General features: G+C 36.2%; 1 protein-coding gene across 2 annotated transcripts in view; it reads left to right on the top strand.

Moving 5' to 3' along the window:
- Nucleotides 1-18,966, top strand: part of CFAP299 (cilia and flagella associated protein 299) — a gene marked incomplete at both ends in the record, with an annotated part of 629,105 nt that overhangs the window by 14,264 nt on the left and 595,875 nt on the right. For both annotated transcript variants that reach the window (XM_082653737.1, XM_082653736.1), the window contains one exon: nt 3,840-3,970. In XM_082653737.1, the coding sequence (XP_082509863.1) occupies nt 3,840-3,970 (131 nt within the window). The remainder of the gene's footprint in view (nt 1-3,839; nt 3,971-18,966) is intronic.

Genomic DNA, 18,966 nt, shown 5'->3' with positions numbered 1-18,966 from the left:
TTTTTTCATAGAACTAGAACAAATTCTAAGATTTGTATGGAAACACAGAAGCCTTCAAATATCCAAAACAATCTTGATAAAGAAACAAAGCTGGATTTCAAACTATAATACAAAGCTATGGTAATCAAAAAAACATGGTACTGGCACAAAAACAGACACATAGATCAATGGAACAGAATAGAGAGCCCAGAAATGAACCCACACTTTAATGGGAAATTAATCTTTGACAAAGCAGACAAGAATATACAAGGGGAAAAAGACAACCTCTTTAATAAATGCTGTTGGGAAAACTGCATAGCTGTATGCAAAAGGGTCAAACTGGACTACCTTCTCACACCATGCACCAAAAGACTTCAATGTAAGACCTGTAACCATGAAACTTCTAGAAGAAAGCATAGGCAGTGTGCTCTTTGACATTGGTCTGGATAATATATTTTTGGATATTTCTCCCCAGGCAAGGAAAACAAAAGGAAAAATAAACAAATGGGATTACATCAAGCTAAAAAACTTTTGCACAACAAAGGAAACTATCAACAAAACAGAAAGGCCACGTACTGAATGGGAGAATATATTTACAAATGATATATCTGAGAAGGGGTTAATATCCAAAATATACAAAGAACTCATACAGCTCAACATCAAAAAGCCCCCAAGCAACCTGATTAAAGAAATGACAGAGAATCTGAATAGACATTTTTCCACAGAAGATATACAGATGGCCAAGAGGTATATGAAAAGATGCTCAATATCACTAGTCATCAGGAAAATGCAAATCAAACCCACAAAGAGATATCACCTCACAACTTTCAGAATGACTATTAACAAATAACAAGTATTGGCGAGGGTGTGGAGAAAAGGGAACCTTCATGTACTGTTGGTGGGAATGTAAATTGCTACAGCTACTGTGGAAAAGAGTATGGAGATTCCTCAAAAATTAAAACCAGAACAACCATACAATCCAGCAGTTCTACTCTTGGGTATTTATCCAAAGAAAATGAAAAACACTAATTTGAAAAGACATGCACCCCTGTTTTCATCATAGCACTATTTACAGTAGGCAAGATATAGAAGGAACCTAAGCACCCATCCACAGATGAATGGATAAAGAAGATGTGGTTGCAATAGCATATTGCTCAGCCATAAAAAAGAATGAAATCGTACCATTTCTGAAAACATGGATGGACCTAAAGGGCATTATGCTTAGTAAAATAAGTCAGACAGAGAAAGACAGGTACTGTATGATCTCACTTATATGTAGAATCAAAAAAATCAAAACAAATGAACAAATATAACAAAGCAGAAATAGAGTCAGAGATACAGAGAACAAACCGGTGGTTGCCAAAGGGGAGGGAACTGGAGAGAGGAGAGAAATAGGTGAGGGAGATTAAGAGGTACAATCTTCCAGTTGCACAGAATTAAATGAGTCACAGGTATGAAATGTACAGTGTGGGGAATATAGTCAATAACTATGTAATATCTTTGTATGGTGATATATTTGTTAACTAGATATCATGGTGATCATCTTGCAATGTATAGAAATATCGAATCACTATGTTGTGTGATAGGACCTAACTTAGTGTTGTAGGTCAATTATACTTCAAAAACAAACAAACAAACATACTCATAGAAAAACATCAGATTTGTGGTTACCAGAGGTTGGGGTGTGGAGGGAGGGGGAATTGAATGAAGGCAGTGAAAAGGTATTGAACTGCCAATTATAAGAGAAATAAGTACTAGGGATCTAATATACAGCACGATAAATATAATTAACACTGCTTTATGTTATACATGAAAGTAAATCCTAAGAGTTCTCATCCCAAGGGAAAAAAATATATTTTTCTATTTCTTTAATTTTGTATGTATATGAGATGATAGACGTTCACTAAACTTACTAAGGTAATCATTTCGTGATGTCTATAAGTCAATTATATCTCAATAAAACTGGAAGAAAAAATTAAGGTGAAATCAATATTTTTTTCAGTAAAACAGAAGCCACAATACTTTTGTTGTTAGCAGACCTTTACTATAAGAATTGTTAAAGTTTTTTAGGTAGAAGGAAAATCATATATTAGTAGGAAACTTAGGTCTCCACAAAGGAATGAAAATCACCAGAAATGCTAAATACGTGAATAAATAAAAGTATTTTATTTCTCAGTTTCTTTAAAGATAATTCTTTAAAGATTATTGACCATTTACAGTAGAGAGATGGCTTGTAATTCCACCAGTTAAAACATGGTAATGGTTAAGTGGGGCAACAGCTTCAACTTTGTACCTGATCTTGTCATTTGTTGCAATATACATGAGTGTCAGTGAGTGCAGAACTATCCAAATGATTCTGTGTGGCTCAGGTAAGGCACACAGGAATGCATAATTCATTCCATATACAAAGTTAGTACAGGAAATTTTTAATGGCCTTTATTATGTAAAATACTCTGTTGACCACAAGCAACTTATATTCCACTAGAAGAACCCCACAGTCTCAGCAGAGCTCACTGCGAGTTCTTCCCGTAAGCTCACTTTAAGTAATGTATTTAAGAAAATCATTCCACTTTTGTAAATCAAACCCGAAATCTGCATCGCTTTTTCATTTAAATATTAACTCCACTAGGTGGAGGCATTTGCTCAGTTTTGTTGTTCGCACTAAAGCAACCTGGGATAGCAAGTATAGTGAGCAGGGGAACAAGTCAGAAAGAAGGCAAAGCGCCCTTGTGCAAAGCCTGGTGCTTTGCCTTAACTTGGCAAATGTATCCATATTGCTACACAGAGTTCAGCAATTTGCTTTTAGTGTTTAGCAAAGCAAAGTAGCAAAGTTTTCTAGGTTGATGGTGTCTAATTTTTTTTTGTTAGAATAGTTGGAACTTTAAAATAGCCACCATGGGTTGTATAGATTATTAACCACGAATCTTAAGTTTTCTTATTTAATTCTGTTAGACAGTTCTTGCATTCAGCAGTGATGTAGTAAGTAAGGGTCTGTAACAATAAAATATATGCTGTTTTCTCTATATTTCAGACATTTCATGTTTAATGTAAGGATAATGTAATATGTTAATATACATATTTTTATGTAATACATAAGCCTTTATATTAGTAACTTCAAGTAAAATGTCACCTATTCAAGTTTTGGGGAAATGCTGTTCTTTTTTGAATATGCTATGCAGTGACAAAAATGTGTGTGACAGTTCTTAAAGTAACTGAAATATAAAAGGTCTAAAGGACTGTGGGGAAATTTTTTTTTTTTCAGTTTGAAGCTTCTTGTCATCTTCTTGGGTTTCTACTTCTCTGCTTTTATTGGTACCAACATTACATGGAAACAATATCTTTCTACTCAAATAGGAAATTCATCTGCCCTTTGTTTTGTATTTGAAGTTATAATGCTCTGTGTCATCAGTTAATTGACTTCAAGGAAGTAAGTCTCTGAAATGTTGAACTTGCTGAAAGCAACCCAATTTTCTTTTTGTGCAGTTGGTTTTTAAAAAGTCTTTCTTGTATAAATACTATTGTCTATAGTTTTATTGTTTTAAAGATACTTTATTACCTACAGCTGTTCTCATAAATTGATTAAAAACATTACAGACTTTTGTCCTGCAATCCCTTAGAGAAAATTTAGTGCTTGATGTTATTATTATTTTTTTTTCATCTTACATCTTTGGGAAAGGGATGACAAATCAGATGTTTATAAAACTATTGTTAGAAAGAATTCTAACTTTTCAATCTAATAGATCTTGTCTCATATTTAAATATTCCATTTGATTTTTCATTTAAAACAATTATTCAGTATACATTGGATAAAATAAGATGTCTCATTAATCCACAAATGTAACAATTGATTTTCTTTTTAGGATGAAGGCCTGGCCCGCCAGTTGGTGGAGCTAGGCTACCGCGGGACTGGAGAGGTGGTGAAAAGGGAAGATTTTGAAGCAAGGAAGGCAGCTATAGAGATTGCAAGGTTGGCTGAAAGAACTCAGAAAAAGTAAGTGTCCATGTTCCAAATGGATTTTATATTATATTGTAGAGTCTCTGGAAAAATCCAATTTTGTTGGCAGTGTTTTAATTTAGAAACATTGGTTGGAGCAGGTAGAACTTGGAATATTCCAAGCGTTTGTTCTGCAGATCAGGAACTGGAGGAACTGTGATATTGCGATAAAGCCACATGAAACTGGGAGCTACAAATTTAAAAATATAAATACCAAAATATGGCCATCATACCAATAAAGTCCTGTTTACGCATAGCTCAGTATTATTGGCTTTACACATTTATATACTAAAAGTATGAGTGACCTTTGCCTTAGAGTTCTTTGTACTTTCGAGGCCTGTAAATCTTTGGCTTCATTTATGTTCTCACATTTTTGTAGACATTGATTCATTGAACTCTATTTAAACGATCACTGGCTTTTGTTAATATGACTCATATGTGGTTATATAAAATATGAATCTAATAAAGTATGTTAGGAAAGAGATGTACACCTAAAGTGAACCGTATCAAACTAAGACAATCTGAAAAAGACTTGACAAAGTAATTATCTATTTACTTTTAAAAAATGAATGCTAAAGTTTTAAATGTTGGTGAGAAAAATTACTTAGAAATTGGTATATTATTCTTAGATAACATTTAAAAAAATACCCAGTAATTATGAGTAGAAGTCTCCCATGTATTTATTATAAAAATAACATTTGGTAGTGGAATGTGAATTGGTTCTGGGAATGTGCAATTTTAATTGATTGTTCTAGTGATTCTTGTATTTCAGAACCCTAGAATATTGTCATTTAATACAGTAACATTCAGTAATATACTAGTTTTCTATTGCTGTCATAACACATTACCACAAATGTAGTCGCTGAACACGACACAAACGTATTTATTCATAGTTCTGTAGGTCAGAAATCAGAGTACAGTGGCTCAGCTGGATTCCCTGCTACATATATCACAAAGTTAAAATCTTGGTGTTGGCTGGACTGAGTTCTTTTCTGGACGCTCTGTGGATGAGTCTGCTTCCACCCTCATTCAGGCCAGATTCATTTCCTAGTGATTATAGGACTGAGGTCTCATTTCCCTGTCACCCGTCAATCTGGGGACTCCTCTTTGCTCCTGTAGGCTGCCCACATTCCTTCTCATGCTTTCCATGTGGCTGCCCGCCAGCAAGAATGGGTCAAGATCCTGCCAACCTTTAAATCTCTCTGACTTCTCCTTATGCAAGTCTTCCCTGACTCCAGCCACAGAAAAATCTCTCCTTCTGAGGGCTCATGTGATCACACTGGGTCCATCTAGATAATCTAGGATAATCTCCCTATTTTAATGTCTATAACCTTCATTACATCTGCAAAGTCCCTTGTGTCATGTACTGTAACATACTAATAGGATTAGGCATGGGGATCTTTGAAGGGGCCATTCTTCTTACCAAAGGTAAATTTATATAAAACTTCACTAGTTTATGCAACACAAGTATACTTGGCTTCTATTTGTAGAAAATTGAAATGATGCAAAATATATGTGTACATGTGATATGTCATATAAAACATCAGGGGAGTCTTCTCTTTCTGTTTTTAATCAATAAATGTTTATCAGTCAGGAGCAGAAGTGTAGAGATTTTTGTGAGATTTTATAAGGAATTAATGTATATTCATATTTTATTAGAGATGTATCCTATTTTATATCAAGAGGAGTTGGTCATGTTTACAGTATAAATTCTATCCATGTACATGTTCATTTTGTGTTTGGCTCAAAATGAGTATTTATTCTATCGATAGTCTCTTTAACTGGCCAGAGCTGGAAGTCATCAGACTACTTAAGTGCCAGTCTTGGGAGACTAATCCCCACACAGAGCTGCTAGAATCGGAAAGCCTTTTCATCTGCGCATCTTCTCATCTGCCTTTGTAGTGGGATGGGCCCCATATGTTTCCTCTTTCCTTCCCTGCCAGGTCCATTGTAGTGTTATTGGCAGCAGGGCCAGCAGAGTGTGGACACCAAATATGTCCTGTGCCTATATTTGCTTGAGGATCACTTTGAAAATATGCATGAACATGTGACTGCCCGCCAACTGGTACCAACTTGGAAACACGTGATTCTACTATCAGATTATCTTAAATTCTCTAATGTGTGGGTGAGCAGCCCCAAGCAGATCACAATCCTCTGCACTAGCAATCATAGAGCACCCGTTTCAAGAAGTGCTGGCACCTAAGAGTATGTCACTTACTTAGAATAGTTTCATAGATAAAAAGGGTCTGGTTAAAGATATTGGGAGGGGGTATTTTGATAAGTATTTTGCCAGAAGAAGTCATAAAGTGAAAAAAATTATTTTGACCCTTTATTTAGTCATTCACTTCACAAATACTCATAGACAACCATACTCCATTAGGCACTATGCTAGGTGCTGGGGATACAATAGAACATAAGACTTAGTCCCTGACCTCAAGAAATTTGAGGGTTAGATAAATGAAAGACAGTTACATTGCTGGTGGGAGTACACAATGGAAAATAGTTTGGCAATTCTTCAAATAGTTAAACATAGAGTTACCGTATGACCCAATAATTCTACTCTTAGATGTATATCCAAGGGAATTGAAAACAGAGGTCCACTTAAAAACCAGTGTTCCTAGCAACGTTATTCATAGTAGCCATAAAGAAGCAACAACCCAAATGTCCACCAACTGATGAATGGATTAAAAAATGTGGTACATAGATAAAATGGAATATTATTTAGTCATAAAAAGGAGTGAAGTACTCTTACCTGCTACAACATGGGTAAACCTTGAAAACATTAGGCTTAGCAAAAGAAGGCAGACAAAAAGATTGTAAATTGTATAGTCCCATTTATATAAAATATTCGGAATAGGTAAATCCATAGGGACAGAAAGTAGATTTGTGGTGGCCAAGGGCTGGAAGGAAGAGTGAAAGAAGAATGATTGCTGATGGGTATGGAGATTCCTTCTGAGGTGATAGAATGTTCTGGAATTAGATATGGGTGATGACTGCACAACTTTGTGACTATACTAAGAGCCATTGAATTGTATACCTTAAAAGTTTGAATTTTATGGTATGTGAATTATATCTCAATTAAAAAAGGCAGTTACAACGGAAGATAACATAGGCTGTCATAGGTGTTGTGGCAACACCCTAAAGTAATACTAAGTCAAGATTTGAAGGATGTGGAGAACAGGGAAGGCTATTCTTAAGGCATGACTGCTAAATTTACCTTTAAAGGGTAAGTAGGAGCCAAGCAGGCAAACAAGGGTATGAAGATGGACACATTTACTTTGCCTCAATTCTATGATAAATTTTTCTTCTTCACAAATCATTCTCTCTACCTCTTTGTTTTAACTTGTGCCTATTCCCTTGCTAAGACTTTTTTCCCCCCTAAAGTTGTGCCAGCTAGAGGCCACTCATTTCCACATGTACTGGATTGGTGGTGGTGGCAATGGTGGTGGTAGGTGGGCTCTGCATTCTCCTAGCTTCTTCAAGCTTTGCTTCAAAGCCATCTCTGCTTCACTATCATGTAAACAGCATCTCTCATCTCTCTTACCCTGAGATTCATGCCAGCTGGGTTTAGTAGCCACAAGGCAGAGACTATAAAGTTTGGAAAGAAGGGATGGGATAAGTTTAGCTGGTGGTTACTGAGGTAGCTCCTATCATAAGTCCTGGAGAATTTCTGTTTGTAGTGAGAAGTTCAGTTGATTTCTATGGGTGATGGAGAGATAGACTTTGACTGCACAGAAGTTGAATATTGGGTTCTTGGGATCTAGTTAGTAGTTGTAACTGAGTCATCTCTCAGGTGGAACACTTTCCTGGATGAGCTTGTAAGACCATTGGCCTCTTCACTTTGGGTCAGCTTATCTTTGTAGGAGATGAATTAGCACTTCTTAAAACTGCTTCTGAGATAATGACCTTATTTTACTGAAACACAGAATCTGAAACATAGATGGAATAAATGGCAGCCCTGATGGAACTGATAATTATACTGCTTGGTTGTTGCTATCTTCTCAAGAGACTTTGTGATGAGCCTTTGGGAATTCTTGTAAAGTGAGCTTGACAGGAGTCTCAGATGCTGAATATATAGGGATCCCTGTGATCCTTTTTGCTGAAATGAAGAGGGTATCTGTGGTGATTAAGGAGAAGGCTCTTGTGTCCTTTTATCCTCTGGTACATCTGGGACTAAATTTTAAAAGTTGGACAAGTCCCCAGCCTTTTTTATTCTAGCCAATCTAGTCAGTTTATCAACTGTCAACTATTTCTGGTGTGATTGGAGTATTCTTCTTCAATTTGTTTTTAAAAATAGGAGGTGGAAGTATCTATTAATTGATAACATGCTCTTTTAATTTTATGAAGATGAAGTTGGATAAAAGGCCAAAATTTGTTTCATGTAAAATGACTTTACTCCATTCACTTTATGATCAAAAGTGAATACCATATGCTAGTGAATTAAATGAATTTCTGTAAGTTTAAAATGTTCTGCTAGATAAAATCTGGCTTCTGTGAAATGGTTTCAACTTTTTGGTTTGTTTCAAATATTTTATGTTTTAAAAGTTATTCTGATACATTTTATAGCTCTTAAACAAAAAATATGGAGTTGTGGCTTGTCACAGACTAGCTGCTCCAGGAAGCAGACAGTGAGGGTTAAGAGTGCAGAAGGTTTGATGGGGACGTAACACCTGTGAAAGGAAAAGTGAGGAAACAGGACTAAGCAGGGTCAGAATCTTGATGCCAAAGTTTCAGAGACTCTCCCAGCACAGTGGAAAGCTCCAGGGTAAAGGCTGTCCATTAAAGAAGTCCCACATTGGGTGAAATGTTCAGGCCCTGGTACCACTTCTGTGCCCAGTCATTGCCTGAGGGCTGCCCCCAAAAGTGTGATCTCAGCTTGAAACTGAGGCAGACCCTGGAAATGTTCACAGCTGGAGGCTGTCAGCTCAGCAACTCCTCACAGCCAGGCAGAGAGGCCTTTCTCCAAGGGGTATCTGAGTGATGTGTCCATATGCCTGCCACAGTTCGCCCCTTGTGACATACAGATCCATTTTGTGCATGCAGGGAGCAGTTCTTCCAGAGCACCAAGGGCCTTTCTCCTGGGCAGGATACTCAGAAGAGGAAAGTTAGTCCCCAACACTGCTGTTGGTCTGGAGGCCAGAGGTGGTTCTCATCATCTCCTTCTTCCATTAACCATCCTAAATCCTCTGCCTTCAGCTGTCACCTCTCTGAGTCTCAATCATAAGATGGCGGAGGCCCTGGTAATCCTACTGTCCTTAGGCTGGGGTTGTTGCATTTCTCATTCTCATTTAAAACTCTATAAGGGAGTACCAAGAGGTAGCTAGGTGGGCCGCTCGAGTTTGTCACTTGTTACTCTCTACCCCCATTCTGTAACAACAGTCCTATCTCTCTTGCTGATCAGCAGCAATTGCTCTTCACAAGATAGTGTCTCTCTGTCTTGCCTGCTGTTCCCTGGGTACAAGACGCTCAAAGTGCTCACGTGGCAGCCATAGTTTGTAGTTCAGTGAGACACTTGCTGTTTTCCCTGGTGAGAGTGTTCTAAAAGATGGCGCCCTATCCTTGAACAATATTGCCTCTAAGCTGGTGATTCAGCTGTGCCTTAAGTGGACCATTCCAACACTTTCAGGCTGACAGCTTCTGATGGGGCACTGTGTGATATGGCCGGAAGATCCCATGGTCATGAGCTCTCTCCCACACCTTTTTTGTTGTATAGCGGGTTCCCTGGTTGGGATGCTATGCTGTGTTGTATTCCATGCCTGTGGATCAGGCATTTTGTAAGTACCCAGATAGTGGGACCAACTAAGACCAAGGAGGCAGAAAAGGCACACTCATATCTGGAATAGGTAGATATTCCTGTGGGAATGAACTGTTGTCCCTTCTTGGTTTATAAAAAGGACCCAGTGTAGTCAGATTGAGTCCATTGTTCTCCTTGAGGAATAATGACCTACCAGGGGCTCAACATTGGTCTCTGTTGCTGGCAAATTGGACATGGAGAAGTAGAAGTAGCTAGACTGGCCTTGGTAAGTGGGAGTCTATTCTGTTGGGTCCTTGGATAACCTTCATCTGCTCTACATTGTTCATGTGTCCATCATGCTATTATTGAGAAGACTGCTGACAAGGCTGGCTGACATCGACTGGCTGAGCCCTTTTGTCTGTTTGGGTTGTTTAGTGCATCATTTTTGGTGGGTGTTATAAAAATCTTCACACTTGTACTCATTCCCCTATGTCCATCCACGTGACTCAGACATTCCTAGTCTCCACCTTTTTGCTTCACAGTTTCCTGCTCAGCCAGCCAGTCCATTCACCATTGCTTATGAGTCTCTTCTAATCTTTGGGACATTTCTTTTTCCTTATCCTTCTACACAAAGTGGGTGATCAGATGTGTCACCCGAAGTTCTGCCCATTTGGGAAAGTTTTTCTTCCCTACTGTAATTTAAGGCCATCCTTGAATTTTATGGGTTGAAATGTGTTCTCCAGCAAAGGTATGTTGAAATCCTAATGGCCAGTACCCTAGCATGTGACCTGATTTGGGAATAAGATCATTGCAGATATTTGGATCAACGATCCGTGGGTGGATCCATGGACACAGTGGACCTATTATAAACCAACCCTTGGCCAGGATTCCATGTGTTATCCTACCCTCCTATGCCTTCACTCTAATAGTGGGACCATGGTGTTGCTTTGGATCTCCAGATACCAATCTCAGCTATGACCCTGCACCCAATACTCTATCAACTATCTGGCTATTCTCCTTTCCTTAGTATCTACTCATTTAAGTAAATGGTTAAAGATCCCTTGGGGGAAGAACAGAGGGAATCATTGCAATGGATAATTGATATAGTGTTACAGGTCTATTCCTCTAGCACAGGGTAACTTCTTTAGTCAGCAGGTTCCTAGTCTGAGAACTGGATCAGGTAGAGATACTGGGCAACACATCCTGACTTTCTATTGTGATGGCTGCCTTCAACCTCAGATAATTAACTTTGATTTCTTGTTGTGATACAGATTGAGTAGTACCTTTGTTGACCACCTATCTATTTTGCCTCAAGGGATGTTGTGTTCAATAAACCAACTTCATGACTTTCAAGGTTAGGGTCCTTGACTCTGAGCTTGTTGGTCTTTATAATAATTACAAGTCCCTGGATTCTTGAGGTTTAGCTCCACTTCTGAGTCTGCAATATATGGTACTGGTAAATGCTCACTCTCAACTAGTTGGATATTGTAACATTACTGAGATTACACACTGAATTTTTCCTCCTTTCCTCCCTCCTTCCCTCTGCCTCTCTTTCACCCTTTTTTTCCTTCTCTTTCTCTCTCCCTCCCTCCCTTTCTGTCCAACAAGCAAGCAATTACAGATGGTGTTGATATTTCCAAGGAACATCATATTATCTGTATCTATCTATCTATCTGTCTGTCTGTCTACAGGTGTATCCATATTATTCTTTAGTTGAGTACTTATATGAACGTGCTCATAAGTGCAATTAATTCTGCCTCAGAGAGTAAATGGACCCATTGCTTAGATGAATTGATTATTTTTGTATTTGGCAAGTTGTTAACATTGCCACATTTATAGATCTTAGCCTATTTGAGCTTAAAATAAATCTAAAAATAGTCACAGAGAAAACTATGTAGACAAAATCCAATATTGATAACAGTTCAGCTAATGATTAATCAAAAGCAAATGAAATTCACATGTTTAAAAACGTTATAGTCCTTTTCTTCAGAATATTATTTAGATTTGTTTCTTTTGTGTTCTTAATTTAGCTCTTGATTTAAATTGTGTTGATTCATTCAATACTCATTCATAGTCCCTTTGTAGGCAAATTCAAGGATTTCTTCTCAGATTCACTTTGCTTGGTTGATGTCTACTGATGCCTTTAACAGCAATTTGGAATTATCCATTTCTTGAAATGTTCCCTTTGAATTTTATTACCTTTAACCTCCCATTTTCTTCTATTTGCTGTTGTCCACTATCTTTGCTGTATCTTCTTCCTTCTCACTAATTTGGATCTCTCCCAAAGGACAGTTCTTTGTTTTTTTTCACCCTTTTTAATACTCCACTATTTTCATATATCAACCACTTTTACGTTTCCAGTTTTCCTGTGTCAGATCTCCAATCCTGATTTCTTTCTTGGGTTTTTAACTCCATGTTTGTTTTAATACTGTGTTGTCAAACCAATACCAAAATAGTAAAATAAAGTCTCATTATTGTTCCCTTACAGATCCACTCCCCATAAAAAAATTCCATTTTTTAATGCCAGTAATACCATTTTTTAAAAAACTCTATAGGCGTTATATTTTACAATATCTTCAAAGTCTACTTGTGAGCAATTCTAAAAGGCAATTAACAGTGGATTTCTGTTGACTCCTTTGTTCACATTTGCTCCTACGTTCATACATTTTTCACTCTACTTACACGTTGCTAATCCAATTTTTCTTCAGATTGACTTTTATTGCGATGTCTTACCTGATTGCTCAATCTCAACTTTCTTCATTCTCTAATACCATGCTGCCTGAGCATACATCTGTGAAACAGCTTTCAAAATGTCTCTTTCCTCCTGTCCCTTCCTCATTCCATTCCTTCCTCTTTCTATCAGCATCTAAATATGCATCTCTATAAAAGAATATGAGGTATGAATATGAGTTTACAAGGGAAATAGGAATATCTCATAGCAACAAGACTTTAAAAGGTAGAGAAGAAAAAGTAAAGGTGGAAGAAATGCAGTGAAGCTGAGGTTGAGCTTAGTGCCCAAAATGTATGCCAGATTTGGGAAGATAATGCAAAGAGGTAAATATTTACATTACATAATTCATTATGTCGACCTGGAGCAACAAAACCATTGACAAAAAGTGTAGATATTCCTGGTTCTGAGAGCTGTAGGGAAGGGAAAAATTTCTTCGACCCATTTAGGGTCCCTGGATGCATCTGAAAATTGAATTCACAAACACATTAGCAGGAGAAAAGGATAAAAATTTATTTAATATAAGTTTTACATGATACAGGATCCTTCAAGAGGAAATAAAGACCTAAAGAAACAGACCTGAGTATTTTATACTAGGTTTGATGAAAAGTGGACAGTTATCAAGGAATATAACAAGTTAAGGAGTATGAGGTAATTATAGTAAACTGGGGGAAACTTAGCAAGGCCTGTTTGTTAGGATTCTTCTTGGCATTTCTTTGTCCTCAGAGAAGTGATGATTGTTCAATATCTGCAAATCAATCAGTGTGATACACCACATTAACAAACTGAAGAATGAAAGCCACATGATCATCTCAATAGATGCAGAAAAAGCTTCTGATAAAATTCAACATCCATTTATGATAAAAACTCTCCAGAAAGTGGGCATAGAGGGAACCTACCTCAACATGGTAAAGGCCATATATGACAAGCTCACAGCTAACATCATACTTAATAGTGAAAAGCTGAAAGCATTTCCTCTAAGATTATGAACAAGACATGGTTGTCTACTCTCTCTCCACTTTTATTCAGCATAGTTTTGGGAGTCTTAGCCACAGCAATCAGAGAAGAAAAAGAAATAAAAGGAGTCCAAATTGGAAAAGAAGAGGAAGTAAAACTGTCACTGTTTGCAGATGACGTGATACTATACATAGAAAATCCTAAAGACTCTACCAGAAAACTACTAGAGCTCATCAATGAATTCAGTAAAATTGCAGGATGCAAAATTAATATACAGAAATCTGTTGCATTTCTATACACTAGCAATAAAAGTTCAGAAAGAGAAATTAAGGAAACAATCCTATTTACCATTGCATCAAAAAGAATAAAATACCTAGGAATAAACCTACCTCAGGAGGCAAAAGACCTGTCCTCTGAAACTATAAGATGCTAATGAAAGACATCAAAGATGATACAAAAAAATAGAAAGATACACCATGTTCTTGGATTGGAAGAATCAGTATTGTCAAAGTGATTATACTACCCAAGGCAATCTAGAGATTCAGCACAATCCCTATCAAACAGTCAATAGCATTTTTCACAAAACTAGAACCAAAAATTTTTAAATTTGTGTAGAAACACAAAAGACCCCAAATAGCTAAAGCAATCTTGAGGAAAAAAAACCAAAACAGAGCTGGAGGAATCAGGCTCCCTGACTTCAGACTATACTACATTGCTACAGTAATAAAAATAGTATGGTACTGGCACAAAAACAGAAATATAGATCAATGGAACAGGGTCAAAAGCCCAGAGATAAACCCACGCACCTATGGTCAATTAATCTATGACAAAGGAGGCAATGAAGAAAAAACAGTCTCTTCAATAAGTATGCTGGGAAAACTGGACAGCTACATGTAAAATAATGAAATTAGAACATTTTCTAACACCATACACACAAAAAAACTCAAAATGGATTAAAGACCTAACTGTAAGACTGAATACTATAAAATTCTTAGAGGAAAACATAGGCAGAACACCCTTTGACATAAATCACAGCAATATCTTTTTGGATTTGTCTCCTAGAGTAATGGAAAGAAAAACAAAAATAAACAAACTGGCCCTAACTAAACTTAAAAGCTTTTGCACAGCAAAGGAAATCATAAACAAACAAAAAAAAGCCAGCCTACAGAGTGGGAGAAAATATTTGCAAACACTGTGACTGACAAGGGATTAATCTCCAAAATATACAAACAGCTCATACAGCTCAATATCAAAACCAAACAACCCAATCAAAACATGGGAAGAAGATCTAAAAAGACATTTATCCAAAGAAGACATACAGATGACCAGGAGGCACATGAAAAGATCACTAATTATTAGAGAAATGCAAATCAGAACTACAATGAGGTATCACCTCACACTGGTCAGAATGGCCAACATCAAAAAGTCTACAAATAATAAGTGCTGAAGAGGGTGTGGGGAAAAAGAAACCCTCCTACGTTGTTGGTGGGAATGTAAATTGGTACAGCCACTATGGAGAAAAGTATGGAGGTTCCTTAAAAAACTGAAAATAGAGCTACCATATAATCTTGCAGTTCCACTCCTGGGCATATATCCAGAGAAAAACATCATTCGAAAAGATACATATACCCCAATGTTTATAGCAGCACTATTTACAATAGCCAAGACATTGAAGCAACCTAAATGTCTGTTGACAGATGAATGGATAAAGAAGATGTGGTATATATATATATATATATATATATATATATATATATATATATATATATATATATAATATATCTATATATATTTTATATATATATACACACACACACACACAGTGGAATATTACTCAGCCATAAAAAAACAATGGAATAAAGCCATTTGTAGCAACATGGATAGACCTAGAGATTGTCATACTGAGTGAAGTAAGTCAGACAGAGAAAGAGAAATATCATATGATATCACTTATATTTTTGTGGAATCTAAAAAAAAGACGCAAATGAACTTATTTACAAAACAGAAATAAACTCACAGACATAGATAACAAACTGATGGTTGCCAAAGGTGGGGGAGAGGTAAATTAGGAGTTTGGGATTAACATATACACACTACTATATATAAAATAGATAACCAACAAGGACCTACGGTATAGCACAGGAAACTATACTCAATATCTTGTAATGACCTATAATGGAAGAGAATGTAAAAAAAAATTATATATTCATATATATATATCTGAATGACTTTGCTGTACACCTGAAACTTACACAACATTGTAAATCAACTATATTTCAATAAAAATTTAAAAAGAATACCAAGAACATTGAAGGTATTTGTTTCAGAAAGCAAAGCTGATGTCATGCTTCCCAGTCCTTTTTTAATTTAAGGACCTCAGAACACAGAGTTTATCTGATTGTGCTCTTCTTTCCATTGCATGCTATTTCCATGAGTCCTTACTAGGCTCCTCTTTAATGAAAAAATTTTAATGTTTTCCTTCTTTATCCCCCATTTTTCATTGCACTTCTCTTCCTCCTAATATACCTACCCTAGAATATTTAATTTATTTCCCTCGCTTTCTTCTTTTCATACATTTAAATGTATGCTTTCTAGAAAAATCATGTTTAAATTTTTGCAGAAATATGAATTGCACTATATATACTATATTTCTTATAATTTGTTAGTAGTTTATTTGGGGCAGTGGGATTTCAATGTAGGTATTCCTATCATTTGCAAATAATGATATCATATTGTTTCTTCCAATTATTTCGCTTAATTTGTTTTTCTTTTTTTAATTGTCCTTGTGAGGCACTCAAGTACATGGGTCAATGGGAATGTTGATAGTGGGCTTTCTTATATTGTTCCTGATTTTAAAGGGATGGTGTCTACTATTTCCCTGTTTATAGTGGTGTATGTGTGTGTGTGTGTGTGTCCGTGCACGTGTGTGTGTGTGTACACATGCGTGTGTTTGTATGTGTTTGACCTGGAAATTTCCCTTCTATATTCAGTTTACTGAGATAGACGATCATATGGGTTTTTTTTCCCCTTTATTAAAGTGGAGAAAGATACTTAAGGTTTTTCTAATACTGAACTATCCTTGCATTCCTGGTATAAACTTAAGTTGGTCAGGTTTCTTATTCATTTTTGGACTCAGATAATAGCAACTTATCTGGATTGTCTCTTGGATTTTTCTACCAATATTACCTGTTAATCACTTTATTTGGTATCACCTTAACAAACTAACTCTTCTCTTCAGGGCTTTACCTTCTAACCATCTCCCTATTTCATTCCCCTACCTCTCCCCTCTGGGGTTAAATCAATCTTTTATAAGCCCCATTTTAAGAGTCTAAGGATTTTTTAAAAACACACTTAATTAACATAGGTCTGGTCCTCATGGAACTAAGGAACAAGGCAGTCCCCAGCTGTTTCTAAATCCATAGTCCAGGCAAGGGACCTGTGCTTGGAATGGACAAAAACCCCAGCAGAAAATCAGTGGTATCTGAGGGATGAAGGATAAATAGAATACTTTTTGGTTTTAACTGTACCAGGGGAACAGGGATGAGTAGAATGATAAGACTTCGGCAGAAAATGTTTATTTGAAGACAGGGGCTTGATTCTGTCATTAAGAAATCAAGATCTACTACCTGGGTAACTCATTGGCTAACGGAGCTAGTTAGAGGCATTTTTACTTTCTGCCTCGATTGTTTAATTGATAATGAAAATAGCTGACATTATTGAACACATAATAACATTCAGATATTTAGTACTAAAATGCTTTTTTTAGTATTTACTTATTAAAACCATTTCATGGATGATGAAATTGGGCACAGAGAAATCAAGAAACATGGCCAAAGTCCTTCAGTTGGTATGTAGCTGAAGATTTAAATCTAGGCCAGAGCCCACAGTGGTTTTCTAGTTTAAGAATTGATTACTAGAGATTTTTAAACATTTTCTAAGTATCATGCCTTAAGTGAGAAGTTTAATGAGTCTTAACCTGATTATTACAAGTTATTAGGTAAAAAATTTGAAAAAAGAAATGGAATGATTTAAGTAAATCTGTGGCAAGTAGCTTTTTGCTATCTTTATTAATTTGAATGAAGTTTTAAAACTAAATTCAAGCCCATGAAAGTGTTCATTTTTTATCAAGTCATTGAATAATTTACTATGTTAACGATCTATTAATTCCTTTAACCCCTGGTTACTGTATTTATTATAATAGGTTAACATTGAATGGTATTAAGATTGAAACTGGAGAACCTAAAAAATGCTTATGTTCTACACACACACACAGAACACACACACACGTATTCTCTCTTTCCCTTTTCTTCCTCTCCCTTTCTCTTTTAATGTGTTTAGAGTCACTACTGAGTGAAAATAAGTAAATGGAACAATAGCTATTTTCCACATTGCTATATGTTGCTCTCAAGTTTTTTAGCATATTCGATTAACTAGTTTGCTTAGTTGACAAATTATTTTTCTTTTTTGTTTTAGTTTTTATTTGATGAGAAAATTCTTTATAACCATCAAACCATATATTTGATCTGAGAAGGATAGCAAAACCTCACTACAATGGTCCTTTCATCTACTTAGAGTTAGAGATATTCATTTCCAGTAATCAATGTATAATAAGGAGAGGTGTCAGGAGCAGGATAAACAGAGTTTCTTCCAGTTTCTCATGAGTCAGTTCAGTACCTCGTAAACACCCTTGTTTTCCTCAAACATATTTTCAAGGGTAATTGCAAACATCCATTGAGAAAATAAAATATATAGTTTATATATATATATATATATATAAAACATTTCATATATATGAATTCAGATAATGATTTCTAAAATTTTATACTATGAATTTTATTAGCATCAGTATTAATTTTAGAGACAGGTAGTAAGCATTAAGTTCTTTCCAGTGTACAGAATCCTACTAGTAGAATTATCCCAATCAAGATGATTGTAAGTGATCTTTTTCAATTAAAATGTTGAAATAATTTCCAGATGTGAGCTAATTTCTTTACTTGACACAACTTATACATTTTAGAAAACATAGATTTTCTTTTAAACCAGAGGGGTTTTTTGTTTGTTTGTTTTTGCCATAACATTAAATGATTGTATGGCACATCTTTGAAACAAATTATCATCATAAAGCTACTAGATTTTTAACATTAAAATTTAATTTCCCTATTTGTTGGGCTAATGTTATGACTTTTTTTTTTTTTTTGCGGTATGCGGGCCTCTCACTGTTGTGGCCTCTCCCGTTGCGGAGCACAGGCTCTGGACGTGCAGGCTCAGCGGCCATGGCTTACGGGCCCAGCCGCTCTGCGGCATGTGGGATCTTCCCGGACCGGGGCACGAACCCATGTCCCCTGCATCGGCAGGCGGACTCTCAACCACTGCGCCACCAGGGAAGCCCTGTTATGACTTTTTAATTTTGGACTTTAGTTTATATATTATCTTTTTCTTTATATCTGTATGTTGAGTGATATATCCATATATCATAGAACAAGAATATATACATATATATGTATTTAAAAACAAACTTTCATGGCAGTGAATAGTTTGACAGTATAGTGATCTGAGTGTATTTTGTGTATAATA

This window comes from Grampus griseus (genome assembly GCF_964374135.1).
Source record: "Grampus griseus genome assembly, chromosome: 4".
Lineage (NCBI taxonomy): Eukaryota > Metazoa > Chordata > Mammalia > Artiodactyla > Delphinidae > Grampus > Grampus griseus.
Note: the sequence above shows the minus strand (reverse complement) of the source record. Positions and strands in the feature narration are given on the sequence as shown.